Source organism: Gopherus flavomarginatus, chromosome 21 (assembly GCF_025201925.1).
Source record: "Gopherus flavomarginatus isolate rGopFla2 chromosome 21, rGopFla2.mat.asm, whole genome shotgun sequence".
NCBI classification, from domain to species: domain Eukaryota; kingdom Metazoa; phylum Chordata; order Testudines; family Testudinidae; genus Gopherus; species Gopherus flavomarginatus.
In genome coordinates, this window is record NC_066637.1 from 18,073,748 (window position 1) to 18,088,301 (window position 14,554).

At 55.6% G+C, this 14,554-nt stretch overlaps 1 protein-coding gene across 7 annotated transcripts in view; it reads right to left on the reverse strand.

The window, feature by feature from the left end:
• The window catches only part of FBLIM1 (filamin binding LIM protein 1), a 55,358-nt gene that overhangs the window by 16,944 nt on the left and 23,860 nt on the right, over positions 1-14,554 (reverse strand). For 5 of the 7 annotated variants that reach the window (XM_050931234.1, XM_050931232.1, XM_050931236.1 and 2 more), the window contains one exon: positions 1,227-1,342. In XM_050931234.1, coding sequence (XP_050787191.1) covers positions 1,227-1,291 — 65 coding nt within the window. In that variant the 5' untranslated portion in view covers positions 1,292-1,342. Of the gene's footprint in view, positions 1-1,226; positions 1,343-1,657; positions 1,682-14,554 lie in introns of those variants that run through there. The other 2 variants (XM_050931235.1, XM_050931237.1) reach the window with 2 other exon arrangements.

Sequence of the window (14,554 nt, forward strand, 5' to 3'; positions counted from 1 at the left end):
GAGCCAGCAGCTCCAGTCCTGCCGATCTCAGTGTCCCTGGTGAGAGGTGGGGCAGCAGATGGCTCTTCAATTAAACTAATCCGCATTGTTGTAAATTACTGTGAGACCCAGCATCCCCCTCACTCGGCAGGAGCTGTGGAAGAAACTTACAGGGTGAGCTTTTCGGCACAAACTTTGGGGATAAAGCCACCGCCATCGTCAGAAGCCGTTGGGCTAAATCCCCCTTGCATGCCGTGCTGGAAATCGATCCCCACGAGTTAACGAGAGGATAAGCCATTGCATCTAATCAGGGGCAACTGAAACCAGCGAGGCTGTGTGATGGAGGGGAGGCAGAGCCATGACAGCATGGGGAGGCCCGCGCTTATGTAAACCAGTTTCTCGTCCAGGTTAATTCAGTGCACTGATTCGGTAAAGTGCACAGAAAGGGCAGGGGAATTTTCCTTTGAGATCTCCAAAGGAAATTCAGCCCCTGGAAGATGAAACAGTGAGCAGGCGATGTGATGAAAGGCTCCTTTGTTGACTGGGCTGATAGCTTGGTTACAGTAGGAGCTCTTTGACCCACACAAGCCTCCTCTTCCAGTGATCTTCAGGAGCACACGGGTGGCCCCAAGCACTGGAACAGGTAGCTGGAGACTTTGCATCTCTAGAGCACCTTTCACCTGAGCAAAACGTGATTCACAAGAGGGAGGCAGCAGAGGCCAAGGTCTGAAAGCCAAGATGGCAAGAGAGCTGGACTCTCTTCCCAGCTCTGGACTCTCTGTGTGATCTTGGGCAAGTCCCTTCCCCCTGCCCCCATCCATCTATGCCTCAGTTTCCCCATCTGTAAAATGGGGGGAATGATACTTACCAGTCTCATGGAGGGAGATCCATGAGGCTCAAGTCACTAGTGGTTTTTTTTGGATAGTGCTTTGAGATCCCCATTGAAGAGCACTAGGGAAATGCAGGGTCTTGTAAGACCGCCTTGTACCTCTCATATGGCATTATTAACATGGAAACGCAAGACGGAGAGTCAGTGACTTGCCAGTAGTCAAGGTGAATGCCTAGGTACCTGCTTCTGCTGGTTTTCCCTCTGCTTTGCATGGCTGGAGTGGCCGAAGACAGCCAGAGTCGGGGCCAGAACCTGGCCCATGCATTTCAAAAACACAGCTAGCCGCCTTAGCCAGCCCAGACAGATGTTCTGCTAACCACACGGAGCAGGAATTTGAAATACATTTGTAGTTTCTTACCAGGTTTTACCTTCCTCTGACAAGTCGGCAAAATTCCTCTCCTGAAGCAGCTGCCTTCCCAGCATGCACTAGGTGCAGTGATGTCAATAGCGGCTGTGGTCAGTCCAGAACAGAGCCTGTCGGGGAAAAGGCACAGCCAGTTATAATCAGTGCTGGGCAGATGTGAACAGAAATCCCAGCCCTGACGCTTATGAACCATATAAACTGCCTCAAAAGAGACAGACCTAATGTTAAAGTGACAGGTTTCCTCTAGAATCCTATTTCAAAATGGATGACATCCCTTGGTGTAAACCATTGGTAGCTGGGACATGCAGAACGAAAGGGACATTCAGTTCTGCATAAAGAGAGTTATAATAGTTTCAGGATTTATTTAATTTAATTTAATTTATTTCAATACAAAGGGCAGTGGGCGGGACTTGTAGATGACTTACGGAAATAGTTTTTAATTGGAATTGTTGCCTTTATTATGGAAAAAGAAAACCCGGAACAGTTTTGTTCTGGAGGATCTGTTGGACATCTCAAAGGCTGGACTTTAATTGGAGGAGTAGAGGGATCACATCTTTAACCATGGCTTCCTTCCTCCGAAGTGCTAATTGGTCATATACATGAAACAGACGTTAGCGAAAACAGAGTGTGTTTTCAAAGGTCTGATGAAAAGTCCTCTCTTCTCAAGAGTTCAGCTTTCACTTTCTTCGCTCTTACAATGTCCTCATTTCACTCCGACTCCAGTAGGGTCACCAGACAGCAAATGGGAACAATCAGGACAGGGGGTGCAAAGTAGTAGGTGCCCATATAAAAAAAAAGCCCCAAATGTCAGGACTGTCCCTATAAAATCAGGACATTGGGTCCCTCTGTACTCCAGGCACCATGGAGACTTCTAGGCTAAACAGAAATAGACTTTCTAATGTTAAACTCATATGGGGGTGCTGGGGCCTTAAATAAAACCCTGTCGGGGTTTCTTCATCCCCTGTAAAGAAGCAGAGGATAGGCACAAGCCCTTTGCAAGTCACATTCAAATGTAAACCTTCCCGTTAGAACAGGAACCCAAAACAACTGGAGCTGAGAAGAAGAAAGGGCAGCCCAGGGGTGATGGACAGTCTAATCTCACTTGTAACAGGGTGCCCCTCAATGGATCAGCCATAGCAGGCTCCACTCAGCGGGCACGGCTCACGCACGGTTCCAAGCAGAGCCAAGAGCAGAAAAGCATCCCGGACGGAAAGTAAACTGGGAAGTGTTGGTTCCATGGTGTGGCGCTCAGGGCGGGACACGGGGGGGTTGATTCTAGTCTGAGCCATCTCAGGCATTGTCAAGTTGTTTTAAAGCTCTGACTGTTTATCTGGATCATGTCCCTTTAAGGCAGAATCCCCCTCTCCCTCTTCACCATGCCAGGGGAACCTCTGAGCAGCTGGTGACTATACAGACCATACGTGCTGCAGAGCCATGCGTGTGCAAGCCGTGTGTCACACTGGGCCACGGCAGGAAGTCCCTAGCTTTGCACTTGGCTCCTTTCATGGGCTTTAAACAAGCCCTTTGTCCATCAGTGTATTATATTTTAATATCACCTCTCATGTTTTCTTTCCTTTATTTTCACTCAAAAGAAAAGACCCTAAGACAACATAATCCCCCTGCCCTTTCCTGCGCGTACTGAAGAGCTGTTGAGACGGGGCCTGGTCTGGCAGGTTTATTTCAGTGAGCAGGATGAACTGGAATCAGGATGGGTGGATTGGGACCATAGAGCCTACCAGCCCTTTCTGGAGAAACTAGGGCATCGATCCTGCAAATCCTTACACCCCTGAGTAACTGAAAACCTGTGAACATGCACATTAATCTGTGGCTGCGGGATCAAGGTGTGATGAAACGGAGAATGATATGGACTTTCTTGGCATCTCGCACAGGAGAATCTCAGATCCTTTCACAAACAGTAATTAATTAGGCCTCCCTCCCGCCCAACTTGCTTAAGCCAGAATGTATTTTTTACCTTTGACAAATGGGGAAACTGAGGCCCAGAGAGGGGGATGCGACTTTGGCAAGATCACACTGCCAGTCAGCAGCAAGGCTGGGAGAGAAACTCAGGAAGCCTCACTGCCAGGCCCCTGCTCTAACCGCTAGACCACACACTCTCCTACACCTGAACTCCCAGCCCTGCCAGGAGAGCTGTGAGGAGCAGACTGTGGGGGGTGGGGGCAGCCATGGGACCAGGCGACTGCTCTAACCGCTAGACCACACACCCTCCTACACCTGAACTCCCAGCCCTGCCAGGAGAGCTGTGAGGAGCAGACTGTGGGGGTTGGGGGCAGCCATGGGACCAGGCCCACAGAAGAGGGAACTGCCCCATTGCACAGCCTTAACAGGTAAGATCCAGAGGTGGTGCTGCCCTTAGAATCCCCTGCCCACCTCTAGCAGCTTCCATCCATGCAACTCACAGCACGTGGACACATGCCCCTGGGAGAGAGGCAAACAGCACCACCCGTGTTTTACAGAGGGGGACATCGGCAGAGAGAGAGGAAGCCGCTTGCCTGCGATCCCACAGGGGGGATTGGTGGACAAGCCTCCTTAAAACATTTCCAGGAACATTCCCAATAAGCCTGGGGCTGTTCCCAGGCCAGGAAGTCATTTTCCAGGTAGAGAGAACAGGGCAGAAACCTCCATACTTACGATCCCCCTGCGGCTGTGGTGGGAAAGATGAAAGGCTCGGGGTCTGTACAGCCTTCCGGCCCAGAGGCCCAGGGTTAGGGATTAGTGGAATGTCAGGCTGTTAGCTCCCTTACCCAGCCGCCTGGGGGGCCCTGGCTCTGGCTCCTTCCCTGGATGGGGCGTGAGCCAAGCCCCCGCGCATACGCTGGCATCCGTCCTGGCCACCTCTCCATGGATTCCCTGGTTCACACGTGTGGAGCCATCAGACGGTGAAGACTTTCAGTCACTACCCACCCGGGCTAGAATTGAACCAGTGATACAGCTACATGCGGTAAAATTCATAAGCCCTTTGTTCTGATGCCAGGATCCTTTAGCCGCAGGGGGACGGATGGCAGGGAGGAGGGTGGTTCGGACTCACGGCATTATCTTTGATCGGACAGCTAGTCATCACAGCTGGTCTGTAGCAAGTCCCACCGTGGGATCAAGAATTAATAAAAAGACGGGGAAAGGTCTGTCTGGCCTTTACCAAGCAGCATCATAGAGAGGACAGGTTGATGTATTCCCCGTCAGCCCAAAGCTCGTTAGTTACTGAATTAGACGGCCATTGTATAGGATCAGTGAGGGGCCGAAGAGACAGTGTCCAGACCCCCCATGCTAGCACTGGACTCCAGTTCAGGGCCTGAGGCCCAGTCAAGGCTAGGGGTCAGGTTCGTGTTCAGTGGCACAGACCTTCTCAGCAGCTGATGCAACTCAGCCTAAAATGGCTGACTGGCTGAAATCCTTCCCAGACGCATTGCAGTCACAGAACTAGGAAATGGGTCTCTGGGTCCAACCTGGACACCAGATGATAAGAGTGGGCGATGAGCCAAGGATTTGCCTCCAAACACACACACTGAAATTCCAAAGCTGTGCAAGGTTTCAGGTTTGGTTCATCGCTAGTTTTAGAGGCCTGAATTTTCAAGGGTCCCTCCAATTTCGGTCGTCCAACTTCAGACAGTCCTGACCCAATTTCCAGAGCGCGTGAGGGCCAACAGCTGAGTCATTGGGAGCTGCGGATGGTGAACACGTCTGAAAGCCAGGACCCAGGTGTCTCACACTGGGCACCCCAATCTAAGACCCCTTTACACTGCTTGACTGCAGTAAAAGGGCCTTAAACTGGATGTAAGTTACGCTCCTACTTAAAGGCTGCTTGCAAAGGGGGTGCTGTGGAATGATTACCAACCTCCCTGAATTTAGTAAATGATCCAGAGATGACAAAGGCTTTTTCAGATTTGTTTGAAGATATCCACAACGTGCGTGTGCGCACACATAGACACACACACACACACACACATCATGTGTGTTTTTATACACAACATAATCCAGAGATTTTAATGCTCCTGTTTAAAAGCAAGGAAGCAAATGTGCCCACTGCACTCCTGCCCCTTTGAAGCCAACACATCATCTCCTCTATTCCCTGCAGTCGGAATGGGTGGGAAGGGAATTCAGGCCAGTTTGTTTTTATTCACATGCCACAGGAATTTCTCTTGGGGGAAATGATTAAATTGAGTTTCTTAAGAAGGATACACACACATTTCCTTAAACGCTAGAGAGAGATTCGCTGCTTGGCAGATGTTGACAGCTGTGCAGATGGCTCAACCTCTGCGCTGCATGGAGGCTGCCAGGGACTTTGATCCTAGCACAGCAAGCCAAGCTTTTCTTCAGGGTCAGCTGGATCTCCGTCAAATGGGTGAGCACTACACTCAGAGTACATCTACGCTGCATCGTAAGCCTGGGCGCTGGCTCAGGTTTGAGCCCAGACCCTGGGGAGATGATGTTTCACCTCATGACCGTTCTGCTGTCTCTCATCTGACTAGCCCGCGCACAGGCCTGGGAGACAGGAACTCTTGAGTTCTAATCCCAGCTGTGTCGCTGCAGCTTTGGGTCAACCACATTTTCTAGGGTAGCCATAGGCGGCAGGTTATATACATTTGTGGTGCTCGGGCTCCAGGAATATTCAGGGCCGGGTGCCCTGCTCCAGCAATATTTGGAGCTGGGTCTCTCCCCCGGCCCTGCCTGGATCGGGCCCCGGCCCCCGCGGGTCTCCCCGCCCCCGCCCCGTCCCTGCCTGGAGCAGGTCCCAGCCCCCGCCTGCCACCACCCCCCCTCGCCGGGTCCCTGCCTGACAGAAAGCAGCGCGCGCTTCTCCCCTGCCTGCTCGTGGGAGTAGAGCGATTCCCAGCAGAACTGTTGTCTGCTGCGCCAGGGTCCTAGTGCCTTCCCTACACTAATGGCAAGGCAGGCTGCCCTTACCTTGTGTCACGGAGTGTGGGGGAGTCCGGCCCTGCACCCCTCTTCCTGGGACCCACAGTGACTCTCGGCCAGCCAGTACAACAGAAGGTTTATTGGACAACAGGAACACAGGTTACAGCAGGGCTTGCAGGCATAGTCAGGACCCCTCCACCGAGTCCTTCTGGGCTTTCAGGGTGCTTGGATCCTAGCTAGGATACCCTGAATTCCGCCCACACAGCCCCAAACTCTAACTGCTTCCCTCCTGCCACTCCCTTCCTTTGTCCCCTTCCCGGGCAAAGGTGTTGACCTTTCCCCTCCCTTACCTAGCTCAGGTTACAGGCTCTGGCATCGTCCATCTCCTAAAGTCCTCCCCTGCTCTCCCACTCCCCACACAGACAGTCCCTACTGCATCACATCTCTCCCCCCTTCGAGACTGAACTGAGCGGGGTCACTCTGCCCAGTGACCTGGGGAAGTTCAGGGTCCCCTCTCCGGGACAACGCATCCGCTGTCAGGTTGGCACTTCCCTTCACATGGACCACGTCCATGTCATAGTCCTGGAGCTTGGCGTTGGCTCCTTTCATCTGGTGCAGCCAGGTCAGGGGAGAGTGGTCGGTGTACACGGTGAAGTGTCGCCCAAAGAGATATGGCTCTAGCTTCTTAAGGGCCCACACCATGGCCAGGCATTCCTTCTCGATGGCCGCGTAGCTTTGTTCCCGGGGTAGCAGCTTCTTACTCAGGTACATGATAGGGTGTCTCTCCCCCTTTTCATCCTCCTGCATTAACACCGCCCCCAGTCCCGTGTCTGAGGCATCGGTGAACACCATAAAGGGTTTGTCAAAATCTGGGTTTGCCAGAACTGGGTCGCTAACCAGAGCCTCCTTCAGCGCCCGGAAAGCCTCCTGGCACTGCTCAGTCCAGATCACCTTGTCTGGCTTCCCCTTTTTGCACAGTTCAGTGATGGGGCCGGCTATGGCACTGAAGTGGGGCACGAACCTTCGATAGTACCCCGCCATCCCAATAAAGGCCTGGACCTGCTTTTTGGTTTGGGGAGCAGGCCAGTCTCTGATCACCTCCACCTTGGCTGGTTCCGGCTTCAGGCAGCCGCTCCCCACCCGATGGCCCAGGTAAGATACTTCAGCCATCCCCACCTTGCACTTCTCAGCCTTTACTGTTAACCCAGCCTTCCGGAGTCGGTCCAGGACTTGTTTAACCTGGGACACGTGGTCCTCCCAGGTCTGGCTGAAGACGCAGATGTCGTCAATATACGCCACGGCAAAACTCTCCATCCCCCTCAGTAGCTGATCCACCAGGCGCTGGAAGGTGGCCGGCGCTCCCTTGAGGCCGAAGGGCAGGGTCAAAAACTCATACAGCCCCAGAGGGGTGATAAAGGCCGATTTCAGCCTGGCATCTGCGTCCAGCGGCACTTGCCAGTAGCCTTTGGTAAGATCCATAGTGGTGAGGTACCGTGCACCTCCCAGCTTGTCTAGGAGCTCGTCAGGCCTGGGCATAGGGTAGGCATCAGATACGGTGATGGCATTGAGCTTTCGATAGTCCACACAGAACCGGATTGACCCATCCTTCTTGGGAACCAGCACTACTGGCGAGGCCCAAGGGCTGGAAGACGGCTGGATCACCCCCAAAGCCAGCATGTCCCTGACCTCTCTTTCAAGATCCTGGGCAGTTTTACCAGTGACCCGAAAAGGGGAGCATCTTATAGGGGGGTGTGACCCCGTCTCCAGCCGGTGGACAGTCAAATTAGTGCGTCCAGGCTGGTTGGAAAACAGCTGTCGGTACAGATGCAGCACCCCTCTGATCTCAGCGTGCTGGCCCGGGGTCAGTTGCTCAGAGAGGGGAATCGCCTCCAGGGGGGAACCAGCTTTTGTCCCAGGGAATAGATCCACTAAGGGGTCATCTCCCTGCCCCTCCCAATGTCCACACACGGCCAACACCACATTCCCCCTGTCGTAGTATGGTTTCATCATGTTCACATGGTACACCCGACGGTGATGTGCCCGGTTTGACAGCTCCACCACATAGTTTACCTCATTCAGTTGCTTGATAACCTTGAAGGGCCCTTCCCAGGCGGCCTGGAGTTTGTTTCTCCTCACGGGGATAAGAACCATCACCTGATCCCCGGTGGCGAAGGCACGGGCTCGTGCTGTGCGGTCATACCAGACCTTCTGCCTCCTCTGGGCTCGGGCCAGATTCTCCCTGGCCAGGCCCATGAGCTCGGCCAGTCTTTCCCGGAAGGTCAGGACATACTCCACCACTGACTCTCCCTCGGGAGAGGCCTTCCCCTCCCATTCGTCCCTCATCAGGTCTAGGGGCCCCCTCACCCGCCTTCCATACAACAGTTCGAAAGGTGAAAACCCGGTAGATTCCTGGGGTACCTCCCTGTATGCAAACAGCAGGTGAGGTAAGTACTTGTCCCAATCTTGCGGATGCTGGTTCATAAATGTTTTTAGCATCATCTTCAGCGTCCCGTTGAACCTTTCTACCAGCCCGTTGGACTGGGGGTGATACGCTGAGGCCCAGTTGTGCTGGACCCCACATTTCTGCCATAAGGACCGGAGCAGGGCCGACATGAAGTTGGACCCCTGGTCCGTTAAGACCTCCTTGGGGAACCCCACCCGGCTGAAAATTGTCAGCAGCGCATCTGCCACTGTGTCTGCTTCGATAGAGGACAAGGCCACCGCCTCGGGGTAGCAAGTGGCAAAATCCACCACCACCAGGATGTATTTCTTCCCTGACCGGGTCATCTTGCTGAGAGGTCCCACTATGTCCATGGCCACCTTCTGGAAAGGTTCTTCTATGATGGGTAAAGGCCTCAAAGCCGCTTTCCCCTTGTCCCGGGCCTTCCCCACCCTCTGGCAGGGGTCACAGGATTGGCAGTACTGTCGGACATGGGTAAAGACCCCAGGCCAGTAAAAGTTCTGTAGCAGCCTCTGCCTGGTGCGCCGGATTCCCTGGTGCCCTGCGAGAGGGATGTCATGGGCCAGGTACAACAGCTTGTGACGGAACTTCTGGGGAACCACCAGCTGCCTCCTGATCCCCCATGACTCTACTTCCCCTGGGGGAGCCCATTCTCGGTACAGGAACCCCTTCTCCCACAGGAACCTCTCCTTGCAACCTCTCCTCATGGTCTGTACCGCACTAAGGTCAGCCCGGTCCCTGTGCTTCCGCAAGGAGGGATCTTTCTGCAACTCGGCCTGGAACTCAGCAGCTGGGACAGGAATGGGGACCGGCTCTCTCTTGCTGGCTGGGTCTGAGGCCGCAGACTCTCTGCACCGTGCCCCTGGGCGTTCCCCGCTCCCTGAGTTAGGGTCCTGCACCTCAGGTCGAGTACCTTCCCCGTTTTCGGGGTGCAGTGCCATTTGCCGACTCTGACTACGAGTCACGACCAGGGCACTCTGGGTGTTACTAGGCCAGTCCTCAAGGTCCCCTCCCATTAACACGTCAGTGGGCAAATATTGGTGTACCCCCACATCTTTGGGGCCCTCCTTGGCCCCCCATTTCAGGTGTACCCTTGCCACGGGTACCTTGAATGGGGTCCCGCCCACGCCCATCAGGGTCAGGTAGGTGTCGGGCACCATCCGATCTGAGGCCACCACCTCGGGCCGGGCCAGCGTCACCTCTGCGCCCGTGTCCCAGTACCCAGTGACCTTCCTCCCATCCACTTCCAGGGAAACAATGCACTCTTTCCGGAGGGGCAGCCCCGCGCCCACCCGGTAAACCAAAAACCCGGAACCGGGAGCATCCATAGGTGGTATGTTGCCAACCCCCCTTTCCTGGGAATGTAGCCCCTCCTCCGATTGGGTTTTTACCCAGTCCACCCTCTGCGGGTTGGGTCTGCTTGGTCTGTCCCTGAGCTTGGGGCACTGGGCCCGTATGTGACCTCGTTGGCCACAGCGATAGCAGCCCATATCTCGTGGGTCCCCTTGAGTGGGTCGGAGGGACCTGCCGCTGGATGTTCCCCTTTTGGGGGGGTTCTCCATAGGCCCCCTTTGGGAGGTCCCATGTTGACTCTCTCTCTGCGTTGAGGCAGGCCTGCTCCTTCGAGACTCCTCCCTGCCATCCCCTGCCCGACTGTCCACAAATTGGTCGGCCAGCTGGCCTGCATGCTGCGGGTTCTCCGGCTTCTGGTCCATCAACCACAGCCTCAGGTCGGACGGGCACTGCTCGTACAGGTGCTCCAGTATGAATAGGTCAAGCAGGTCCTCTTTAGTTTGGGCCCCAGCTGTCCATTTGCGGGCATACCCCTGCGCCCGGTTGACCAGTTGTAGGTATGTGACCTCACGGGTTTTACGCTGGCTCCGGAACTTTTTCCGGTACATCTCAGGAGTCAGCCCAAACTCGCGGAGCAGGGCCTGTTTGAACAGTTCGTAGTCCCCTGCCTCCGCCCCTTTCAGTCGGCTGTACACCTCCACGGCTGTGGAGTCCAGTAAGGGGGTGAGAACTGCAATCCTGTCTGCAGGGTCAACCCTGTGCAGCTCGCAGGCATTCTCAAAAGCCGTCAGGAAGGTATCTATGTCCTCCCCCTCCTTACGCCGGGGCAGCAAGTGCTTATCAAAGCTCTTTGTAGGCTTGGGTCCCCCCTCACTCACCGCAGCTGGAGCCTCACTGCTCCTCAGCCGGGCCAGGTCCAGCTCATGTTTACGCTGTTTCTCCTTCTCCTCCCACTCACGCTGGCGCTGGTTCTCCTCATGTTTACGCTGGTTCTCCTCATGTTTACGCTGGTTCTCCTCATGTTCACGCTGTTTCGCCTTCTCCTCCAGCTCTCGCCTCTTTAACTCGAGCTCCTCCCGTCTCAGCTCCCTTTCATATTCCAGCCGCATCCGCTCCACGGATGCCGAGCGTTGCCGGGAGGATCCCCTGCTGGGGGGTGGGCTTCGCCGGGCAGATCCCCTGCTGGCCGGGGGTGTCACGGTGCCCTCGGTATACACTGGGCTCCTCCCCGCCCTTCCTCTACGCCTAGGAAGGGGGGGTCTCGGGAAGCCCTCGTCCGCCGGCTGACCACTCCCAGCGGGGACAGACACTGGTGCCTGCGCTGCATCTGCTCGGCTGCTTCCCTCAGAGACAGGGCTCCGTTCATTCATGCGGTCTCCCTGCTCCAGCTGTGCAATCAGCTGGTCCTTGCTGAGCCTCCCTGGGTGCAGCCCCCTCTGCTTGCACAGCTCCACCAGGTCACACTTGCGCCGCTTGGCATACATCTTCCTGCTGACCACTCACAGGCCGGGGTGCTCGCCGCTCCCCACGGTTTCCAGGGGGACCCCTAGTGCACCAGCCCTTCTTGAGGTCACCACCTCTCTGCCAGGGTCGAGCTGCAGACTCCTCCGCCCCTGGGACCGCTCGCTGCAATCCCCCGGGGGACCCTGTTACTGCAAAGTCCTTCTCACTGGGCACACACTCCCAGGGGTTAACCACCCCTTCGTTTTACTGCTCCCCAGTCACTTACTGCAGGAAGCGCCGTCCACGGGGTGCAGTATATCCCACGACTGCCACCAGTTGTCACGGAGTGTGGGGGAGTCCGGCCCTGCACCCCTCCTCCTGGGACCCACAGTGACTCTCAGCCAGCCAGTACAACAGAAGGTTTATTGGACAACAGGAACACAGGTTACAGCAGAGCTTGCAGGCACAGTCAGGACCCCTCCACCGAGTCCTTCTGGGCTTTCAGGGTGCTTGGATCCTAGCTAGGATACCCTGAATTCCGCCCACACAGCCCCAAACTCTAACTGCTTCCCTCCTGCCACTCCCTTCCTTTGTCCCCTTCCCGGGCAAAGGTGTTGACCTTTCCCCTCCCTTACCTAGCTCAGGTTACAGGCTCTGGCATCGTCCATCTCCTAAAGTCCTCCCCTGCTCTCCCACTCCCCACACAGACAGTCCCTACTGCATCACACCTTGCCCTAGCCCTGAGCCTCTCTAACGCCCCAAACCCTCATCCCCAGCCAGACCCCTCATCCCTCCCACACCCTAATTCTCATCCCCAGCCAGAGCCCTCATCCCCCCGCACCCTAATCCTCAACCCCAGCCCTGAGCCCCCCCCGCAGCATGAACCCCTCATCCTCAGCCCCACAGCCCTCACCCCTGCACCCTAATCCTCTGCCCCAGCCCTGAGCCCCCCCGCAGCATGAACCCCTCATCCTCAGCCCCACAGCCCTCACCTCACACCCCAATCCTCTGCACTAGCTCTGAGCCCCCTTCTGCATCATGAATCCCTCATCCCCCAGCTCCAGCCAGAACCCTCATCACCTCGCACCCTAATCCTCTGCCCCAGCCCTGAGCCCCCCCACATCAGGAACCCCTCATCCTCAGCCCCACAGCCCTCGCCCCACACCCCAATCCTCTGCCCTGAGCCCCCTCCTGCATCGTGAACCCCTCAGCACCAGCCAGAGCCCTCATCACCCCGCCCCCTAATCCTCAGCCCCAGCCGTGAGCCCCCTCCTGCATCATGAATCCCTCATCCTCAGCCCCATAGCCCTCAGCCCTGCACTCCCTCCCATCCTCAAACTCCCTCCCAGAGGGTGCACCCTCTCCCCCTTCCCACACACCCCTTCCCACCCCCAAACTCCCTCCCAGAGCCTGCACCTCTCACCCCTTCCTATGCCCCCACCCCCAGCCCAGAGTCTGCACCCAAACTCTGTCCCAAAGCCTGCACCCCTCACCCCCTCCTGCACACTCACCCCCTGCCCCAGCCCGGAGCCTGCACCCAGCACCCTAACTTCATCCCAAAGCCTGCACCCTGCATCCCTCCTGCACCCTAATCCCCAGCCCAGGATCTGCACCCCAGACCTCCTCCCTCAAGCCCCCTCCCAGAGCCTTAGGCAGGTGGGGGCAGAGTTTTGGGGGGCGGAGTTGCGGGCCGGGTTCTGGGCACCACCAAAATTTCTACAAACTTGCCACCCATGAGGGTAGCCACTGATTCCTGGTGTCCAATAGGAGACACTTTGGGGCAGGTTTTTCAGAGGCTCTCACCTGGAGTGCTGGGTGCTCACCAGCTCTCGGGAGCCTCAAGTCAGGCACCCCAGCAGTGGAGCACCAAGAGTCATTGGATCTGTTTAAAGCTGGGGCCTTCATCTTTGTGTTGGCCCCACCCTGGCTGCCCACAGCACTGCTGAAAGCGATGAGACCTGATGCTAGGGTTCGCTGGAATATAAACAACCACCCAGCTTACAAAACGTGCTGAGGTTTCCAAACTTGTTTCTGCACCTTGCACCTTTTCACGCTCTCTGTATGTGTATATATATCTCCTCAATATATGTTTCAGTCTATGCATCCGAAGAACTGGGCTGTAGCCCACGAAGGCTTATGCTCAAATAAATGTGTTAGTCTCTAAGGTGCCACAAGTGCTCCTGTTCTTTTTGCAGATACAGACTAACACTGCTGCTACTCTGAAACGTGTTTTTCTTTTGCTTGGGAACAAAAATGAGATCCTCCAAGTTTTGGGTCACAAAAACAAGAGCGAGACACCCCAGAATAGCCAACAGCCCCATGTTTAGGGCCCTCATCTGGGATATACTAAACCCAGGGGCAAGCCCCTGCTCTGCCTTCCACCGGGGGTCTCACCGAGTGCATCTGACACCCACAGTGCGCTGCTTAATACGCCCATCACCCTCTGCGGGACGGATCCCCCCCATTTACTAAGTGGCGGGCTGAGACACAGAGGGTCTGTCTATACAGCAACTAGAAACCTGCAGCTGGCCTGTACTGGCCAACTCGGGCTCGTAGGGCTGTTCCATTGCTGTGTAGACATTTGGGCTTAGGCTGGAGCAGAGTCCTAGGGTCCCTTTTGGCTGGGCCGGCCCCCAGGAATCACCTTCTCCTCAGAGAGCCAGCCCCGCAAGAATGGGACGCAGGGCCCGCACTGCTCCCGCTCCATAGTGCCATCTGGCTGTGTGGACAGAGCTCCAAACCAATCTAGCTATTGGAGACCAGGATGAGACTAAGTGAGGGGCGGATTATCCCACCCCGGCTGCTGGCCACTGTTGGAAGCAGCACACTGGGCTGGATGGACCTTGGTTCTGAGCCAGTCTGACAGCAACCACATTCCTGTAACTGCACCCAGGCTTCCAGCTCAATAAAAGAGGTACAGGCCCACATCTCCCCTCTTCCTGGCCGCTGGGTTTCATTTAGGCTCTTACCAGACCTGACCAACCTCGGGCTCCACTGTCGGGGGTCTCAGGCCGGCTGCTTGGGAGAGACAAGCAGTGAGCCGCCGGAAATTCCTTCTATCTTTTGTAAACTTTCAGTTTTGGGGGGAGAATTTCAGGTTATTTCATGTTACACATGAAATATGTGCTTTTATTTCTTTTTAGTACATTTATGTTAAAAAATACCTCAAATGACAGAATAGAAATCCCTACGCCCTGCCCTGCTTTCCTCTTTCTGCGCCACATCCAGCCCTGCTCCCTGCCCTCAGGGTTCC